The sequence below is a fragment of the Xiphophorus hellerii genome, chromosome 19, assembly GCF_003331165.1.
Source record: "Xiphophorus hellerii strain 12219 chromosome 19, Xiphophorus_hellerii-4.1, whole genome shotgun sequence".
NCBI lineage: Eukaryota > Metazoa > Chordata > Actinopteri > Cyprinodontiformes > Poeciliidae > Xiphophorus > Xiphophorus hellerii.
This window is the reverse complement of record NC_045690.1, coordinates 25,785,658-25,804,495: the sequence shown is the minus strand read 5'-3', so window position 1 is coordinate 25,804,495 and position 18,838 is coordinate 25,785,658. Positions and strand designations below refer to the sequence as shown.

At 39.3% G+C, this 18,838-nt stretch overlaps 2 protein-coding genes across 3 annotated transcripts in view; one reads left to right on the top strand and one right to left on the bottom strand.

Annotated features, from left to right (window-relative positions):
- Positions 1-18,838, top strand: part of LOC116708618 (MAP/microtubule affinity-regulating kinase 3-like) — a gene marked incomplete at its 5' end in the record, with an annotated part of 485,947 nt that overhangs the window by 255,885 nt on the left and 211,224 nt on the right. The window lies entirely within an intron of this gene.
- Positions 4,474-10,597, bottom strand: LOC116708609 (MAP/microtubule affinity-regulating kinase 3-like). 2 transcript variants are annotated; one of them, XM_032546528.1, is made up of 2 exons: positions 7,824-8,198; positions 4,474-4,881 (listed from the first exon to the last, which is right to left on the bottom strand). In XM_032546528.1, the coding sequence occupies exon 2, from the start codon at positions 4,806-4,808 to the stop codon at positions 4,536-4,538; it is 273 nt and encodes a 90-aa protein (XP_032402419.1). In that variant the 5' UTR covers positions 4,809-4,881; positions 7,824-8,198; the 3' UTR covers positions 4,474-4,535. The 2 variants fall into 2 exon arrangements, 1 of the variants encoding a protein (XP_032402419.1); XR_004336719.1 differs by having other exon boundaries at positions 4,782-4,881; positions 7,824-10,597.

The window sequence follows — 18,838 nt, the reverse complement described above, 5'->3', positions numbered from 1 at the left end:
TAATGTTTGGTGCAAGGACCTGGACAATCCGAAGTCTGGAATAAAAGTCATCCTGGTCTTCATTATTAGCCTCGTCTTCACTGGAGCTGGTAGTAGAGCTACCGCTGGAGCTGGTAGTAGAGCTACCACTGGAGCTAGTAGTAGAGCTACCACTGGAGCTGATAGTACAGGCATTACCTACCTCATCTTCACTGGAGCTGGTAGTAGAGCTACCACTGGAGCTGGTAGCACAGTCCACAGACTGCGGAGGTGAACTACACCTCAACCCCTCTCCGTGGTCTTCAGAAACCATGTCGGTTTCATTTGACCACACCTTACCGTGTTCCTTACCATTGTCTGGAAGTCCCTCCAACTTTGGGGATCCATCTGCTGGAAGCGCCATGGTCTGAGCTGTAAAGGAAGAAACAAAGCAAAAAAAGCTATAATTCAGGATCTAGACCTTCACAAAAGTCCAAAGCAATGTTTTGAGGGAACTAAAATACCAACAATACAATAACCCAGGTTTGTGAATGTGTTTGTTTTTCTTGAATATATTTAATTAACAATATTATTGCTATGCCATTGTATTTGATTATACAATAAAGACGGGAATTAAGAGATAAAACAAATATAGCTTATCTTTAGTCACAAAAAAACAGCAAAAAATACAATTTTACATAAAAACCAGAACACACTCTAAAACTCAATGATCAAACATGTATGGAGCATCGCCACTCAGACAAACAAACTTGCAGCTTCATCTTGGTACCAATCAATCATTAAAGACAACAAATCAAATTTAGACTTATTGGCAATTCATCCCTAACCATAAACTATTAAACATTTGGAAACATAAATTAAAGAGCTATACACTGTGTTTAGAATGTCTTAATAGCTACTGAAACACCTGTAATCTTAGACTGTGCCATAAGTGTGAATGAAATAAGACTGCAACAAGTTACTCAGTTTACCTTTATATAACAACCCATCCTCACAAATCTTTGATGCTCAGGTACATTTGATCATTCTTAACAATAGCCAGGGATAAGATATGTGATCCATTCATAATTATTACACTTAAATCACTGCTTACACAACTTTAATACTTTAAAAGTATCAAAGTTTAGAAATATATGTTTCCAAAAGCATTTGTAAATGACCAAAATGTTAATCGTAGTTAATCAAACTAAATTCCTTTGAGCTCCACAATCACAAAGACAGCAAGTCTGACACCCCATCAGTACTACCTTCATACTCCCACATATAGCCAACAACAGAAATGTAAACCTGTAAAATTAATTAAGTTTAAAGACTGGGGATCTAAATAAACAGGCCGACATAAGTGGCCTTTCCTCCGTTTCCAGGGGCTCCCTCCTACAAAAATAAAACTGTTTATTTGGTTAAGAAATCCATATCCAGTGTTAAAATGGCCATTATATTTTGTCTGGAGATAAGCCAGACAAAATCATTAAAATAATAATCTGCATCCCTTATGTGTGCATGATGCCTCAAAGATGGAGCAAAACACTGTTTTTCTGGTCTTGAGTAATTACAATAAACTAAATAATTGAGTTACTTTGTGAAATCAACAGGTACACATTGATTGTTCTTTAAAGATTTTTCTAAGAATAAAGTTGTGTGTTATTTATTCAATGTATCCATGGAGACTACAAACATTTTTTCAAACCAAAACAAGTCCAGTCAGCATTAGTGACATTTTCCAGAATTTCAAATAACTAGCATATAAATCACAAAACAAATTCAATTAACTCACAAATACGTTGCACCCCAAAAATGCAATTATATTTTCCTAGACAGAGAGTTGTAATTTCCAAAAACTGAACACCAAAGTCATCAAAGCTGATTTTTTTTTTTTTTTACAAAGAAAACCTTATTTTCTTTGTTAAAATCAGCTTTAATTGATGATAACTACTGTATGTCTATACACAATTCATTGCCTACTAATGTTCTATCATTAACAAACACAAACACACACTTATAATGCTTATTACTGGGGCAACAGTGGTAGGAGTTTGCTCTGCAATGGTCCGCCTCTGTCGTTGTGTCCTTGAGCAAGACACTTCTCCCACCTTTAGCTGGAGTTTATTGCTGGCACGATATAACATCTGTGGCTACAATCCATTAGCTTAATATCATCAGTGTGTGAACGTGTGCATGAATGGAAATTTTATGTAAAGCGTCTTCGAGTGTCCTAATAAACCGCTAGTCTGATGTGATTACCATGGAAACCAAGTATGTTTGTCAGGGCATTTTTCAAAAAATAACGGTCAAAACCTAATGTTAAATATTTAACGTATTTCATTTAGCGTATCCATGGAAACTGAGTGTTTATCATGGCATTTTTCAAAAAATAACGGTCAAAACCCATGCTAATTTTCCAGAAATTTGACGTTAATTTAACTGATTTGACTATAATTAAGTAAAATACATATATTTCATAAATCACTACACCACAGTTTAACATTCCTGACATTTCCAGCGAAATTCAGTTAAGAAAAAGCCTCATTAGTTAAGAACGATCTATGCTAGCAAAGAATGCTACTAGTCTTTTTTTTCTACAGCAGTCAGTATTTCTTTAAAACACACACACACAAAATAAACTAAACAAGTCACTAATGTCTTAGTAATAACTTGCTTTCGTTTATTAAAAAATAAAAGAACGATTTTAACCTTCCAGCTGGTCACCCTGTTGGTGCTTCTCCTGGCCAGGAACCGTCTTTCGCAGGTTTCTTATCCACGGGCTTCTTCAGCAAGTGCGTATTTCAGCAAGCGCTTCTTTAACAAGTTTTGCACAGTAGACTTTTCAACAAGCTCAAACCTTCCGAGGCTGTAAAGGCTCCTTCAGGCGTCTCTCTCAAAAGTCCCGTCGCAAAGGGGAAAGAACTCAGAAGGTCAGCGTCATTTATAGGGTTGAGGACGCTAACGTCGTTTCCATGACTTTCATTGACGAACGCACGCACTGGTGCGTCAGAAAAATCGGACTACAAATAATGCAGGTAAAGCAAGTATCGCGTTGTCATGTTTATCACTCCTTATGCTGCCACCTACTGGCCAACCGGTCTAAGTTCACAATGACATTTTTAAAACTTACATGACTGATGTGACATTATATTTCTGCTTTCATTATTAACTATGTCAGTTTCGGACCTTCAAATGGGAAAAACTTCTCTCTGTCGTAAAGCATGGTTTGGAAGAAAAATTCAAAATTCAATTCAAAAATACTTTATTGATCCAAAACAGGGGTCACCAACACGGTTCCCATGGGAACCCGGTTGCTAACGTAGTCAGCCGAGAACGCAGGTGACGTCAAAATGCTAAGAGATATATTAATAGTAGCGCCATTCTATAGCGGGCTGCACAGTGGCTCAGTCCGTAAGGTTGTTGCCTTGCAGTCGGAAGGTTGTGGGTTCGCTTCCCAGCCTTTCTGCATGGAGTTTGCATGTTCTCCCTGTGCATGCGTGGGTTTCCTCCGGGTACTCCGGTTTCCTCCCACATTCCAAAAACATGACAACAAGGTAAGAGTTCATTGGTCACTCCAAATTCTCCCTAGGTGTGAGTGTGTTCCCCTTAGATAGAAATGGATGAATGGAAAATAATTTTTTTTTAAATGATTTATGTTAATCGCCATATAGAGACCTAATAAATTCAGATGCTTTGACTCGCCAGTAAGCGCTTTGCTCTCCTCCCACAGAGCCTCCTTCCCAGTTTTTTGCCAGGTGACTGTTGAAGAGTTTGTCCATGGACAAACAGCAAACAGGAGCTTTGTTGGGGGTTTTCTACGGCAAAATTAATAACAACGAATCAAAAGTTATTCAGTTCTTTTTGCTTGATTTGAAAAATATGCACAATTTGATGAATCGTTTTTTTTCCACTGTGAAACCAACTTTTTTTTTAGCTAAGGCTAGGCTAACAGACATTAAGGGTGTGAGAAGCTTCTTACCACAAGAAGGATCGATCAGCGATTAGTGCGTCGTTAACCGCATCATTCAAGAGCGCATTAGTACGCGGCTGGCGTGCAGCGCCAGCAAACAGCGAGGTGTGAACCGGAAGGAAAACATGATGTCTACCAGGTGAGGGAGGGCCCTTTATATACAGACAGCGCCACAACCAATTAAATTCAGGCACTTGTGTGGTGCGTTCAGAGCCCACAGGGCATATTGCCACACAAGTATCGTTGTCATGTTTATCACTCCTTATGCTGCCACCTACTGGCCAACCAGTCTAAGTTCACAATGACATTTTTGAAACTTTCACTGCTGGTGTGACATTATATTTCTGCTTTCAGTTTCCGACCTTCAAATGGGGAAAACTTCTCTCTGTCGTAAAGCATGGTTTGGAAGAAAAATTCAAATTCAAAAATACTTTATTGATCCAAAACAGGGGTCACCAACACGGTGCCCGCGGGAACCCGGTTGCCCCAGGGGACAAAAAGGAGACATTTGGAAACTGCTACTTGGATGATTGTACAGCTTAAATACCTCTGAATATAGATTTGATTTAGATTTTTTTTTAACTTATCTTTTAAGTCCTTTTGTTCATAGTTTTAAGTCGTTGGCTATTTTGGAAGCAATGTTCTTGAAAGCGATGGACGACCCGGATATCCTTTTGAAGCGGACGCCGTTCAGGGAGAGACGGGGGAGCTTGCAGACCTCCATCTCCCACTGGACCAGGTTCTCGGCCCGCCCGTCGCCATGGACGCAGAGGAGCAGGAAACTCTCTTGCTGTTCGTAGTCGCAGTTGTTGGCGTCGAGCACCTTGCGGATCTCCCTCATGATGTCGCGGGGCTCCATGGAGCTGGTGGTTCTCATATTCCAAGTGAATCTGAGGGAGCGGGGCTTACCGTCTTTAATTTCCCCTTTCTGATCCCCAGGTACATGGCGACTGTGGGGAGAAAGACACGGAGGAGAGATTGGCTTAGAATAAATTAAAATCCTGCTGGGATTGTTTGCAACAAATCTTTCACAGAAGTGACTTTTTGTTTCTTTTAGGGGCGGCAGTGAATGAAACTATAAAGTCTAATCAAGCTGAAGTTTTTCTTACAGTGACCTCAGCCGCTCTGAGCTCAGTTTATCTTTATGTCACATTTAGGTTGCAGCACAAAGCTGTGGAGCCTTTAACTAGACAAAATGTAGTCAACAGTCATTACAGCTTTTTTTATTTTTGCTTGTGAAACCAACTTTTCTTTTATTCCAGTTTAGCGGTAAAGTTAAATCTTGTTTTAATAATAATAAAAAACAGTTGTAAATAATCTATTACCATATTTACTCTCTCGTTACTTTTACTACATTTTGTCTGTGACTTCCAAACTGAGAAAGGGGAAGTAAAAGAAAGTAAAACAGACTGAAGCCATTTCTGAAAAACCCAGAATATCACTGCAACATTAAGATTTGATTCACTGTACATAAATAAATTTTAAAAAAGTTCTTTAACTGTCGATAAGATGTTTGAAACATAAACTAGTGATGGGTCCGGTAACACCGATGCGTCGGCGCATGTGTCAAGCTCATAGACCAAAATCAGCGTCGGTGCGCTTATCGTTTTCAGCAAGTCACGTGACCGATACAGGAACTGTTTCCAAATGACACTGGTGCGCCAAACTGTTTATATATGGAAGCCAATCTGTCAACGGGATGCATTTGCCAAAATAATTCTTGACCTTTTACGGTACAGCGTCAACTATGGAGCCTCAAGGCAAACGAAAGGTTTGGTAGTATGGGGCCATTTTAATCTTACGTCAGAAAATAAGGTATTGGTTCTCACTTCGTAGTTGTTTCATCCGGTTCTTTTCAGTTTCTACTCGATCTATCTGGATCCAAATTCAGCTGAAACCGACTCTTAGTTTACTTTCATATTATGTTCTGCAGGTTAAGTTTTGCATGTTTCTCCTTTGAAATTATACATTTCATAATTTTATTCTTAAATTACCCTCCATAAATAAAAATCTTTAGGCAGAAAAAAGGGAAATAAAGACAATCCCGCTATAAATAAATACAAAAAAGACATTTCCAGCAAAACACATCCATAAAGATCTGCGTACAAAATATAAAAGACAAAATGTAAGTTATGTGAACAATATACAGTGTCACTAAAATCTGTTTTATTTAAATAAATTCACCTCCTCAATGCTGAGGCATAGGGCATCAGAATGAAGTCACAGATACACCTGGATAAACTCAGGTATACAGCCAGTCTACAAATTACTCAGCTGCTTTTTATCAATTATTTCATAAAAATGTATTGTTTACTTCATTTTTTCTACAGCAGGAGAAGTTGTGTCAAAAAAACGGAATAGATTAAATTTCAAAATTTTAGAAAAACCTTTTTTTTTTTTTTAAATGAAAATTTGTGGGAAAAAACACCAGCAAAAAAACCCCCAGTCCACAAGCATCCTCATTCCAAACACGATCGCTTTCATTTTCATCACTTGGTTCATGTTCACATTACTTATTGACTGTATCGAAGAATATCAAATATATTTTGATTTTAACTGAAGATATGACATTATACAATATACGATGAAATTAAATGACTTAAATCTTATTGTATAGACTAGGTCAGGGGTGGGCAATCCTGGTCCTCAAGGGCCGGTGTCCTGCAACTCTTAGATGTCTCCCTGGTCCAACACGCTTGAATCCAACAGCTGAATCACCTCCTAAGTGCAGTCAAGTTCTCCAGAGTCCTGCTAATGACCTCATTATTTGACTCAGGTGTGTTGAAGTAGAGATGCATCTAAAAGTTGCAGGAGACCGGCCCTCGAGGCCTGGAGTTGCCCACCCCTGGACTAGGTCATCAAATCAGTCTGTGAACTGCGTTGCCTGTAGGGATTTTTAATGTCCAGCAGGTGTCAGTATTCAGTGACACAGTATTGACGCGGTATCAATACAGTTTTGCTTTGGGTCAAAACGATACATGACGCCTCATTTACCCATCACTAACATAAACATCTTCATACCTGACAATTGGAGATTAAAAACTTATTTCTGATAGGAAATGACAACAGCATCTCAAAAGATAATGTAAGAATTTCAAAGTAACTAAACTATTTATAACATTCCTCAATAATCAATAAAAAAATATTGACTGACTTTAAAGCAGTCAAACTTTTTTAAATCTATTTTTATTTCTGATTAGCTCTTTCTATGTTTCCTCACGTAGCAGAAGCTCCACGTCTTCTTACTAATTTATAAGATCAAAGGGATTCCTTCAAAACATGTATTTTACATAACAGTATAAAATTTTTTTGTAACGTCAGCATTCTAATGTATATTAGTTTTATTTGAAATAAATCTATTTTGTTTGTCTTTTGTGTCATTTTGATTTGAAACCCCAGTATTTATTTACTTAACATTTAAATCTATTTATTTAGTAAATAACACAAATAAATTCTGGTCGTTTCTTCTTCTCTGGCTTTACAAACCAGAGAAGAAACAAGCAAAAAAAAAAAAAAACATTTCTACTTTTCATATCCATTTTTCTTTTAAATTACCAAAATTTGACATTTTAAAATAGTTTTTACTAAAAAGCTCCACCGCTTTCTGGGTTTTTCATAGATCGTGTAAAGGAATATTTTTGGAGAATCTCAACAGAAACCGGAGACATTTCAGCAGAATTAAAGCAGACTTTGAATCTTCAGCTAGCATGCAGCGTTAGCAGAGCGGCACGTCACACAGCCATGCAACCGCAGCAACAAAGCTGCAACAACACACTGCTGCAACTCCTACACACTCAGGGCAAAGCAGCGCGGGCCTGACGCTACATGGGAAGCGGTGTGTGTGTGTGTGTGTGTGTGTGTGTGTGTTGGGGGGCAGCAGGTATAAGCTCACCTTGAGCCCTCAAGTCTCCCGTTTCTCTCAAACTCGGTTGAGACTCTGAGGCGCCGTGAGAAAATTCACACGTGGAGTCAGAGGAGAAGAAAACAACAAAACAGATTGTGGATTGTGCACAACACAAATCATTTCTCATCAATTTCAGTGAATGGAAGAGAAAAGAAAAGAGAAATAAAGTGTGTGACGGAATACGTTAGCGACGGTGTGAGCCACCACCAACACGTCACTGAGCAGTGAGCTCAGTGACGTGAGCAGTCAGCGTTTGCTGCCTCAAGTTAACGTTAGCTTCCAAGTCTCAGTTTCTTACAATGTAATGTTATTTAATTGCATTTCACAAATTACTTCAGGAGCATAACGAGGTGCAAAGCGTTTGCTAGCACGAGCTGTTTTCACAAAACCCTTCAAAGGTGAACGTTGAACGTGTTTGGAGCTGAACTATTGCTGAAATGCGTTTTTCAGAAATAGTTCTGCCTTGTTCTGAAATCACGTGTCCCAGGAATGTCACACAAGGTTGCACAAACTGCAATTTGGTTTTGCTAACTTTGTGTCCATTATCAGCAAGAAAATTGAGTAATTTCAAACTCTCATTTTTACAGAGTTCAGCATCAGGTGCTGCCAATAGGAGATCGTCAACATACTGCAACAGAGCACATTTCGGATGTAATGTTAGAGCTGCTAATTCAGAGCTTGATGGAAAATGGTTGGTGATTCACAATAACCTTGACACAATCTAGTTAATGTGTAGGAACGCCCACTAAACAGTGAACAGCCCAAAGATGATCAGGTAATGTGTCAAGTGCTGGATGAGGGCTGCAGAGCTGAGCAAGTGTCAGTCATGAGCTGTCAATCACTTCCTTTGAGGGGCGGACAGACAAATCAGCAATTAACTGCTCTCTGTACATTTGTAGAGAGGGGGAGTATTTTATTCCAGGAGAATGGAACATCCAATCAGTTGCTTCATGGGTAGATTTAGCCAGAGGTCCTAGTGACTTCCACTTATCAGCTGGATCTTTAGCCAGAGAGATATGTGGAAATGACTCAGGGACTTGGAAAAAATGTTGTTGGGCAGGGCTTAGACAAACCAGTAAGAACGTTGTGTTGTGCTGCCAACACATGTGTGTCACATGCAATGATGTGGGTGGAGAGCAGATGAACTCATCGCCGAGCTCATCAGCTGGGTCTGTGGTTGCCAGTGTTGTGCAATGCAAGCGTTGTTGAGGCATCACATCAGCTGTTGGAGGCACACGGTTACGTGCTAACCTCAGGATGGTTTCAGTTTGTTGATCAGCAATAGACCATTCAAAAATGTAGAGAAGGTTTGGTCATTTAGAGAATGTGGTTGTTTCCGTTTGTTTAACCACTTGGATGCCCTCTGGTGTACATTTTAGACACAGAGACATTTTTAACATTAAATCTCGAGCCAATAGATTAATTGGGCAGACAGGTGACAACAAAAATTGATGTGTCAGTTCCTGTCCCGTGAAAGGATCAATGAGATTCAATGGTTTTGTGACTGGTTCAGGTGTTACTTGACCAGAAGCTCCCGTGGAATGAACTGTTTTTCCAGATAATGGAGCTCTAGGGAGACATTCATGTTTTATTAGGGACTGGGTGGCCCCAGAATCTACTAAAAAATGTATGTCAACACCTTTAACTTGCACTGTCAACATTGGCAACTTCTGATATGCATTTTGATGATATATCATATATGTGTGTGTGCTGGTACTTGCAGTTTGCTGAACCATGGGTTGATCCAACGGCACCGGGCTAGCTGCTGGCTCTAGTCAGGTGGAATAATGTCCTCTTTGATTGTTGAAACCACCCTGAGTTAGGAACCCTCGGCCGCGTGGGCCAAAGCTGCCACGTGGGTTTGGACGTCCTTGATGGTGGTGGAAACCTCTGCCTCTGCTTCTGTCTCGCTTCTTCTGAGGGCATTCTCGAGCCCAATGTCCAATCTGGCCACAGTTGAAACATGGATCTTGTGAGGGACCTCCATATTGATCAACTGCAGGTGGGTGGTGGTTGGAGTTCTGAGCAGTGATGTGTTGAATCAGGGTGAGCTGAGCATCTTCCATGCGCTTTTCTTTGCGGTCTTTGTTCTTCTTCTGGCGATCGTTGCAGAGTTTCTCATTGTGTTGGGCATGAAGCAGAAGTTCTTTAATTCTTGGTGTGATGTCCCATCCAATGTAGGACATTTTGATTCCATCTCTGATGTCAAGCCTTAGTCCTTCCAGGAACTTTTGACAGAGAAGCAGTTCAAAGGGACCAGCCGGATCATTTCCCATCCAGTCATTTTTGGGGACTTCTAGACCAGAGTGAGCTGAGAACATGTCAAACAGGCGTCTGTAAAAGTCATTTGAACCTTCAATTGGACCTTGGATGCAGGCTGAGATGACATTGTAGCTGGGGCGGACTGGAAACTGCTCTATGAAGGCTTCGCCTATTTTTCGTAGAGCCTTGTTGTAGTCAGCATTGAGTGGATTGTCGGTTCCGTCAGGGTTATCCATTCCTCTTAGACGGAGATCTTGTGAGAAGACTGGACCAAGTTTGGAGACCACAGTTGGACCATAAACATGGAGCAAAACAGTCTTAAGTTCATAGGTCGTTGGTCTCATGGTTTTGCTGAGATACTCTAGGGCTTCAGCGATGGCTCTGCCTCCTTTCTCAATAGGGGGAAGGTGCTGTTTGGCTACAGCAATGAGGTCATCTGGTCCCCAAGCTCTGTAGAGAAGGTCAGGGCCTTTGAGGCCAGGGACTTCAACCATGGGATAGGTTTCAACCTTCTGTCCTCTGTACCGGCTTCCAGAGATGCCAGGTGATGGTGGGGTCAGGGGTTGGTCTTTAGAGCGAAGGTGACGACCATGTTCAGTTGTAGGGGGTCGTGGAGGCGGGCCTTTCATGCCTCGTGAGGGAACTCTGTCCTGGTCCTGTTGTTGCTCAAGGTCAACAGGACGGGGTTTCTGCTCAGTCTTTGATTGGTGGAGGATAGCCAGAGGCAGGGAGTCGTCCGAGGGGTCCCAGAATGGATTCTTCGGTCCTGGACCATCAGTCTTTGGACGGTACGGTGGTGGAGTTCCAAGGACTTGGAGCACTGGGTAGAGTGGAGCCACAGATGGGTTTGCTGAAGGGTCAGTTGGTGCCGTTGGACTCAAGCCAGGTACAGCCAGTGATGTACATGCGTGAGAAGAAACACATTTTGTTTTATTAGATCTTTCCTGGTCTTTTTTAGTCTTATAGTTTTCATTCCCCTTGTGTGCAAATTTCTGAACCATCTGTAGTTTACTCTGGTGTTTTTGATCCCTGCAAAAGGCTTCTCTTTTCCAGAGATTGAATGCTTCTTCGTGTGATTGTAGTGCTTGCAGGTGTGTCTTTGAAATCTTTGTGTGTTGCATCAGTTTGGCGCGTTGTGCTAAGAGTTTCTGCTCTAAGTCTCTGATGTGGTCTACCTCTAAGCTGCCATTCTTAGGAAAACCAAACTCTGTGTGCCACTGTGGAACATGTTGACAACAAACTCTGCCATGAATTCTAACCATATGATCTATTTCTGGGCCACATGGAACGTATTCTTCAGTATTTTGACCTTTATTAAAAGTTCCTCCCATTTTCCCTTTTTTTATTTTTCTTTTATTTTATTTAATTTATTTTTCCTCTGATTTTTCTAAATCAGCAAAACCTTTTTAATTACCCTCTGATTTTTCTAAATCAGCAAAACCTTTTTAATTACCCTCTGATTTTTCTAAATCAGTAAAACCTTTATATAGATTGTCTAAGCCTAGAACAATCTACAAAAATCCTCAGTTATTTTAAGCCTAAAATAACCTACTAAAATTCCTTCAGAGCTAAGCCTAGACTCTGAATACTGTTTTGGATTTCCTACGCCCAGGAGAATCCTTCAAAAAACCTTTTACTTTAGACTTTAGATTTCCTACGCCCAGGAAAATCTAACTCTGAGGTGTTTTAAGCCTAAAACCCTCTAAATTTCTTACATATATTTGAAACAGCCGTTTTACCTTAAACACTGCTGGTTTGTTCTCCCTCAGACCAGGTTGTCGGATTCTGTCTCGATCGATCCACCCGGTGGAGTTCCAGAAAAGCCCTCCCTCTCTGACAGGCCTGCTATGGAGATGAGGGTCTTGGTGATCAGCCCTCTCCTGGCTGTCCACCGGAAGGACGAACCGGGAAGAATCCTGTTCGTGACGCCAAATTGTGGAGCGAGAAAAATTAACAAAGTCCAAACCTTGTTAAAGAGAAAGAACAAAACACAGCTTTATTTTACATCTGCACAGATGGAGAACTCAGAAGAGATCTAACTAGACAAAGGAATCACCTCTCTACATATACTGTGTACTGTCCTTCTCCCACAGACAGAGTGTCGCCACCAACATTCCCAAGGAGCTAATCAGATTAATACACACACAGAGAAAAATGCAACTTTCAGTTAAAAATGGGTTTCAGACAGAATATTCTGTGTCTAATAATAATCGCTCCGCCGTCGGTCTGGTCTTGTCCCTTCGCAGGGTATGACAACTATTTACTTATCGCCTGTTGCTAAGCTTCTGACACACTGAGGCAAACTGTGAAGGCTAAAAAGAGAAACAATGACTCTGTAAGACTGGGTGAGACATAATAAACTAATTTAACATTGTAAGATTAATATTAAATAAACTTCTAATAAAAGTAAACACACTGTAAATAATTATTTTATTCCACAGTATATTAGTTTAATTTGAAATAAATCTATTTTGTTTGTCTTTTGTGTCATTTTGATTTGAAACCCCAGTAATTATTGACTTAACATTTAAATCTATTTATTTAGTAAATAACACAAAGAAATTCTGGTCGTTTCTTCTTCTCTGGCTTTACAAACCAGAGAAGAAACAAGCAAAAAAAAAAAAAAACAACATTTCTACTTTTCATATCCATTTTTCTTTTAAATTACCAAAATTTGACATTTTAAAATAGTTTTTACTAAAAAGCTCCACCGCTTTCTGGGTTTTTCATAGATCGTGTAAAGGAATATTTTTGGAGAATCTCAACAGAAACCGGAGACATTTCAGCAGAATTAAAGCAGACTTTGAATCTTCAGCTAGCATGCAGCGTTAGCAGAGCGGCACGTCACACAGCCATGCAACCGCAGCAACAAAGCTGCAACAACACACTGCTGCAACTCCTACACACTCAGGGCAAAGCAGCGCGGGCCTGACGCTACATGGGAAGCTGTGTGTGTGTGTGTGTGTGTGTGTGTGTTGGGGGGCAGCAGGTATAAGCTCACCTTGAGTCCTCAAGTCTCCCGTTTCTCTCAAACTCGGTTGAGACTCTGAGGCGCCGTGAGAAAATTCACACAGGGAGTCAGAGGAGAAGAAAACAACAAAACAGATTGTGGATTGTGCACAACACAAATCATTTCTCATCAATTTCAGTGAATGGAAGAGAAAAGAAAAGAGAAATAAAGTGTGTGACGGAATACGTTAGCGACGGTGTGAGCCACCACCAACACGTCACTGAGCAGTGAGCTCAGTGACGTGAGCAGTCAGCGTTTGCTGCCTCAAGTTAACGTTAGCTTCCAAGTCTCAGTTTCTTACAATGTAATGTTATTTAATTGCATTTCACAAATTACTTCAGGAGCATAACGAGGTGCAAAGCGTTTGCTAGCATGAGCTATTTTCACAAAACCCTTCAAAGGTGAACGTTGAACGTGTTTGGAGATTTGAGGACATGAGCTAATTCAAGCGACACCGGTTTCCTTGACCGGTGGTTCCGTTTGGCAAACAAAATAGCCGCTACAAACTCAACCCCTACCTTCTCCGAAGCTTGACTTTTTGGTTCAAACTAGCTTCAACCAGTCTGCATTTATACGTCAAATAAATGCTGCTTTGAATCCCGCTGGAAGTGACAGCTACTGCGTTCATGGGCAACGCACGTGGTGTTGTTTTCAACGGAAGTGACGTGAAAAGGCTCGGATGACGATCACCCGGTGACGTCAAAATGCTAAGAGATATATTAATAGTAGCGCCATTCTATAGCGGGCTGCACAGTGGCTCAGTCCGTAAGGTTGTTGCCTTGCAGTCGGAAGGTTGTGGGTTCGCTTCCCAGAACTACTGTAGGAGTTTGCATGTTCTCCCTGTGCATGCGTGGGTTTCCTCCGGGTACTCCGGTTTCCTCCCACATTCCAAAAACATGACAACAAGGTAAGAGTTCATTGGTCACTCCAAATTCTCCCTAGGTGTGAGTGTGTTCCCCTTAGATAGAAATGGATGAATGGAAAATAATTTTTTTTTAAATAATTTATGTTAATCGCCATATAGAGACCTAATAAATTCAGATGCTTTGACTCGCCAGTAAGCGCTTTGCTCTCCTCCCACAGAGCCTCCTTCCCAGTTTTTTGCCAGGTGACTGTTGAGGAGTTTGTCCATGGACAAACAGCAAATAGGAGCTTTGTTGGGGTTTTTCTACGGCAAAATTAATAACGAATCAAAAGTTATTCAGTTCTTTTTGCTTGATTTGAAAAATATGCACAATTTGATGAATCGTTTCTTTCCCATTGTGAAACCAACTTTTGTTTTTTAGCCAAGGCTAGGCTAACAGACATTAAGGGTGTGAGAAGCTTCTTACCCCAAGAAGGATCGATCAGCGATTAGTGCGTCGTTAAGCGCATCATTCAAGAGCGCATTAGTACGCGGCTGGCGTGCAGCGCCAGCAAACAGCGAGGTGTGAACCGGAAGGAAAACATGATGTCTACCAGGTGAGGGCAAGTACACCCAAGTACACCTAGCTGCCGCAAGGACGTAGCAATACAACAAATGGCAAAGGGTAAATCTCCAGGCCTCGATGGGTTAACCACTGAATTTTATACTTTCTTTTGGAAAGATTTACGAAAACTATTATTTGAGGCCCTGCTGGAATGCATTTCAAACAATAGTCTCTCTCCCACCATGAAACGAGGTCTGATTACTCTGATCCCCAAAGCCAACAAAGATCCTTTATCACTAAACAATTGGAGACCCATCACTCTTTTATGTACAGATTATAAAATTCTAGCTCTTGTTTATGCTAATCGCTTAAACAGTGGATTAGGAACGATTATTAATGAATGCCAATCAGGGTTTTTAAAGGGAAGAAATATCCATCGTCACACTAGACTGATTTTTGATATGATTGATTATTGTAGCTTTATTGATAGTGACAGTTTTATTTTATTTCTGGATTTCTTTAAGGCTTTTGACTCACTGGAACACTGCTTTATAATAAAAACATTAAAATATTTTGGCTTTGGGGAAAAATTTTGTAATATAATTAGATTATTTTATACCGATATAAGTAGCTCAGTTTCCCTGGGAACGAGTTTGACCCCTAGTTTCTCTATGTCAACAGGAATCAGGCAGGGCTGCCCAATTTCACCTAAATTATTTATATTAACTCAAATGCTTACCTTACCAGTTATGAACAATTCTAATTTGCACGGTATCAACATTTTTGATAAGGAATTCAAGATAAGTCAATTTGCGGATGATACAACAATTTTTCTAAGAGACAAAACTATGGTAGACATTGCGCTAAAATCTATTTTAATGTTTTCCGGCGCATCTGGTCTGTCTCTCAATATTGATAAATGTGAACTTCTGCCGATCCATTCCAGCTCTGAGACGTCTATTGCTTCCATTACAGTTAAGTCTGAAGTTAAATATCTGGGAATACTGATTTCAAAAAATACTATTAGAAGAGAGGAGGAAAACATTGGAAGTTGCTTGGATGGCATGAAGAGATCCTTGAGTCTTTGGTTAACTAGAGATCTGACTATTTTTGGACGAACTCTTCTGTCCAAAGCTGAAGGAGTGTCCAAGTTAATTTATCCATGCCATTCTGCTTTTATCTCTGACAAGAATATTAAGAAAGCCAATTCAATTTCAATTTATCTGGAGGAACAAAACTCACTATTTAAGACAATCTCATCTTATTAAAGATTATGATAAAGGAGGAATTAGAGCTTTGGATTTTGAGGCTCTGATTGGTTCATTTAGAATAAATTGGCTGAAAAACTATTTGTCTCATTCCAACTCAATGTGGTTTCATATCCCTAAATCTATGTTTAATAAGCTCGCTGGCTTGGATTTCTTGCTTAAATGTGATTTTGAATGAACCAAGATTAATATTGCACTGTCTAATTTTCACAAGCAAGTTTTTACATTTTTGGAAAATGATATTTACCCACAATTTTACCCCACATGGATCCGTTGTGTGGAATAACAGATCAATATTAATAAATAGAAAATCTATTTTTAAAACTGACTGGTATGAAAAAGGTATTTTATTTGTAACTGACTTAATGGATAGTAATGGTGTTTTGTTAGATCATAGAGATTTTACCAACAAATTTGATCTGAACTGTACTTGTAATGAATATCTAAAAGTATGCAAAGCTATTCCTGTAGCTCTGATCCATCTCATCCAAAACACCTTAAGATATTCAAATGTTATTTCATCTTTACCCAAATTGAAAATTGGAGAATATAGTGTGACTGATAGAAAGTGCAATAATGTTATGCTTGTGACTGCCTTCAAATCTAAATGATTTAATGATTACAACAATAGTATCTTGACAACAACCAATCTGTCTATTATAAAGAAGGCGTTCTCCAAGGATGTAAAATGGCCGATTTCACCAAAGGTTAAAGAAACTCACTTCAAAATCTCTCACAATTTTTACCCAGTGGCTGAATTTTTGCACAAAAGATTTAAATTTGATTCAACCTGTTGTGTCTTTTGTGAATGTCCAGAAGAATCCCTTAATCATCTCTTTTTTTCCTGTCCTTTTTCTTTTAAACTATGGAGAGACATTAAAAACTGGTTGTCCCTTAAAATTGAAGACATCCCAGAGATAACCATCACCCACATATTATACTATGTTGATGGCCTTGATAGTCAAATATATGACATGGTAAATATTGTCTTCTTGCTTGTTAAATATCATATACACTGCTGTAAATGGAGCGGTTCTACACCTTGTTTTGATTTTTTTCTTAACCAATTTAAATTGTATTACACCTCATTGAAACATTTGAAATCTATTTCTGCAAACAAAGTAACTGCCAGTATCTCTACTTTTCTTTTGTTTTAAAATCTTGCTCTATTGTTATTCATTTGCCTTACTGTTTATGTGCTTATCTTTATTCTTAGCCCCTTGTTTTTTGTTTATTTTTTCTACCTATGTTGCAATATTCGTATACCTCAACGAGTCTTTGTATACTGTTTGTTTAATATATATATATATATAAAAAGATTGAATCCAGCTTTCAAACCGGAAACGTACGCTCTCAATTTAAAAAAACAAACAAAAAAAAACCTCGCTGCAGCAAACAGAAAGGGGCGGGGACGGACTACTGTCAGTCTCATACCTTATATGGAAATGTGACTATTTCATTCCGGAAATGAAGGGGGCGCTAGTGACACTATTTCCTGTACCGACCGTGTTATAATAATTATACTAATAATAACGTATTTTATTTGCCAACGCCTTTTAAAACACCCAAGAAGACTTTCAACATTAAAAATACAAATTAAATAGTAAAGAAATGGCTACAAAACGTGATATGTCACGTGGTATGTCTGTCACGTGGTAAGTCACTCTTTTATTTTCAAATCTTTATTAAATCTTTATTTAAAATGATATTAGTAACAAACAATCTAGAATAAGCAACAATAAGGAAACATTATGGAGATGTATTTATCTATCCTTACACCCAATCTATCTCAAACAAAAGTAATAAAACATTAATCAAATCAATATTTTGGAGACAAATGTACATTACATTAAGAGCACATTTATCCATCCATTAATTATCATGAATTATCCCTATAGTTGGGTCATGAGGGCTGCTGACCCTGGACATATCGCCTGTCCATATTATTAGTTGAAAATGGTCTCAAAACAACAACATTGTTGGTTTTTACCACATGGGATAGTTTATCGTCTGACAAAACATTCAAAGTGTTTAATCAGTTTTCGTTTTGTTGTGTTTTTTCTTCAGGCGGTGCTGCATCTGTGGGTCATGATTGTTCTTCTAACTTACACACCGGAAATGCACGGCAGCCCTGACGGAAGATAGAAGGCAACCGGAAATTCCTAGATTTTTCTGTGGCCTGCAACGTAAGGAAGCTGCTGGAAAATGGGCCCTGGGACCTGACTCTCCCTGTTTTGCACACACAATGCTACGAACTGAAGGCATTTGCTCGCTTTTCTTGTTGGTTTCTTGGGCTGATGGCCGAGAGCTGCAGTGAGTTTTAACATGAATACAGAGTGGTTATACTGTGTTGGTTTTGTTCTCCACGTTAAACTTTCCTTCCGCTGTACTCTTAAGAGATTGTATGCAACACTATGTAAAAACAAAGGATTTTAATAAATATGCAAGAGGAGAAAATGTTGCATTATTTCTTGGTGGTCCCTAAATTCACCCAAACCAATCGTTCTGGTTGCAGTGCTTATGCAAAAGCATTCAGTCATTTTCACATTTTGTCTTGCAACAATCGCAAACCTTTTTTTTTTTTTTGCATTTTGCTGGAATTTTATGTAACAGATAAAAGCAAAGCAGCACTTAAAATGTGAAGTGGACGTATGAAAATGTCAGCGTTTCAGATGGTTGGGAAACAAATACATCATCATCATCAAATGTTAACTGTTAGGTTTATCATTTAGGAAAACTGGAAAAAAAAAGACTAAAATCAAAAAGATTCATGTACTGCATGGCTTTATGGCTTTTCTTTTTCATAACTCGGCATGGTGACTTAAAGGTTTGTAGCTTCTGTCTTGGTTCTTTGTTGACCACTGTGTAGCGGTCAACAAACAACCAGACTTAATCATTTTATGTTTTGTTTTTTTCGGGTGTTTTTTTTCATATTTCTCAGTCGTTGCAAAAATATTTCAGCCAAACTCTTATTGTAAAAGATTATTTTGCCCGTAATGTCCGTCTCATGTCTTCATGCCGGGCAGCTGGACGGTGCTGCTGGTGAAAGCCGTC